At 46.8% G+C, this 2,116-nt stretch overlaps 1 protein-coding gene across 1 annotated transcript; it reads right to left on the bottom strand.

The window, feature by feature from the left end:
• Positions 1–751: 751 nt before the first annotated feature.
• Positions 752–1,805, bottom strand: LOC129395325 (sperm protein associated with the nucleus on the X chromosome C-like). Its single transcript, XM_055106513.2, has 2 exons — positions 1,681–1,805; positions 752–1,032 (listed from the first exon to the last, which is right to left on the bottom strand). The coding sequence occupies exons 1-2, from the start codon at positions 1,759–1,761 to the stop codon at positions 772–774; spliced, it is 342 nt and encodes a 113-aa protein (XP_054962488.1). The 5' UTR covers positions 1,762–1,805; the 3' UTR covers positions 752–771.
• Between the last annotated feature and the right edge of the window lie 311 nt (positions 1,806–2,116).

Below are 2,116 nucleotides of genomic sequence, written 5' to 3'. Positions count from 1 at the left end.
CAGGAAATTATCATGCAAAATGGAAGTGTTAGGAAGCCGATAATAGACACACTCTCCTAAAAATGATCTCACCACATCACACCTAACCCTTCTCACCACCTTGCAGTTCACATTCCATGGAAAAAAGCTCCTCATACTTAAGAGTGTTTTACTTTCCTTTTCCCAAGTCATGGCGATTTTGAATATTCACACTTTGCGGATATCAACACATTTCTAAAGCATACTTATCTTGATTAAAGGCTGCTGAGGTCATTAAAACAGTAACAAATATTTAAGATGCATTGAACATTTTGTTTTAGAATTGGCTTTTCAATCATTTCATTACAAGCAATGCTTTCCTGCCGTTTACTTACTCCTACATCTACTATCTTCTTTTGTATTGTGCTTTGTGTTTTACAGAACGTTTACTCTTTATAAAGCATATATTTCTAACCTAGGAAAATATCAGATGGAAAGGGGATGGGAATACCTTCGATATGTGCATTCAGCAGAACTATGTGCTGCCGGGTACAGTTGCGTGAACATATACACATCTCCACTTCCTGTGAGATAAAATTTTAAGAAGGAAATTTTCTTTAGGAATCAGTCCTCCCCCAGGCCTTATTTACAATGTCTGGCTTACTGTCCACCTGTGGGTCTGTCCAGCAACCCTACAGGACCTCATATCCCTCCCTTCTCAAATGCCTACCTCTTCCCTTCCCTTCCCCCCCCGCACCACCATCAGAAAACAGGCAGAGATATGCACAGCCATCAGCTTCTCAAACTTTATTTTCATTGCCCAAGGTTAACGGCAGCATCTTCCTTCTGGTTTGCAGCTGTTTGCACAGAAATCTGCGTGAATTCTTCCTCGTCTATTTGGAGGCGGTTGACTCGGTTCTCTCGGGAGTGGTCATTCACCAATTCATCGGAGACGGAGTAACGTCTTCTAACCTCTCTCCTGTAGGAAAGCACTAATACGGTCGAGGAGTCCGATGCTTTTGATTTCTTAGGAGCGGGTTCTGGCTGTGAGTCCCCCCTTGACGTCTCTGGCATCTGTTAAGAAAACAGGGAGAGGCCAGGAGGACATTATTTTGGGTGAACAGGATAGAGACTGGATAGCACGGGGGGCTTCATGACAAGAAGGAATGCAGGTTGAGGAAGGGGTTTGATCCAGAGAAGAACAAGGTTGAATCACAGAGTAGGGATCTATGGGGAAGAAGAAGAGGAGCGTGGGTAGGGTCATCTGTTAGTCCAAACTGCACCATTCTGTAAGTTCTTTGCTATTTTGCAGACCTTGGTCAAAGTGAAACATCCCATGGGGGTTCAGGCCGTGAGAAACATCCTGCCTAACCACCTGTCCGCAAGGCGGACGAAGGCCCAACTAAAGAAACATCCCTATCATATCTTGCTTGGCAACGTTTTAAGGAACACCACAATGATATTCCAGCAGAAAAAGGGCCAAACCACCTGATGCTAAGAACATCTTATCAATATCCTGCCGGGCAGCAAGCCATACTGCCCAGGCCCCTCCCACCCATACCTACAAGCACCCCAGCCTGTAAGCGGCGGTGGGCTCTGGCATTAAGCGGGCCCACCACTTCCACAATTGTCTGCAATATTCCTGTGTTGTTGTTTGAGCCGCCCCTGCTCTGTGTGTCTTTCTTTCACCCTCGCCTTCGCTTCAAAACCTAACAATCTTACCGTCTCATTCACCTCGTTGGATTCACACGGGGTGCTTCTCTTCACCCCGCCAGCACTGGATTGTTGGCCCATTGTATACATTGGTTTGTCAATGTCTGCGGAAAGCTTTGTAGCTTTTGAATCTTCGCAGTGGCCCAGAGCTCTTGCCCTCCCTATATATACCCTCCTGGTGACAAGGCAAAGCCACACCCTTGAGCTTTGTTTGATCATACAGGCAGTGTCCCATCCAATGGCACCCCTAGGGTGGCTTCGACGTCACAAAGCCCCACTGCTGACCACTCCCTGGGCTTGCGGGCGAGGGGTGACAGGGGTGTAGAGCAAACCAAATGCTGTTGTTGTTTCAGCATCCCCTGAAGATGCATCCCAAACCGATCTGCTGCCGCTCCTCATTTCTCCATGTTTAATGTTCATGGTTCACATGGAAGTCAGAGGATGA

This window comes from Pan paniscus, chromosome X (genome assembly GCF_029289425.2).
Source record: "Pan paniscus chromosome X, NHGRI_mPanPan1-v2.0_pri, whole genome shotgun sequence".
Taxonomy (NCBI): Eukaryota; Metazoa; Chordata; class Mammalia; order Primates; family Hominidae; genus Pan; species Pan paniscus.
This window is presented reverse-complemented; position numbering and strand designations above follow the sequence as displayed.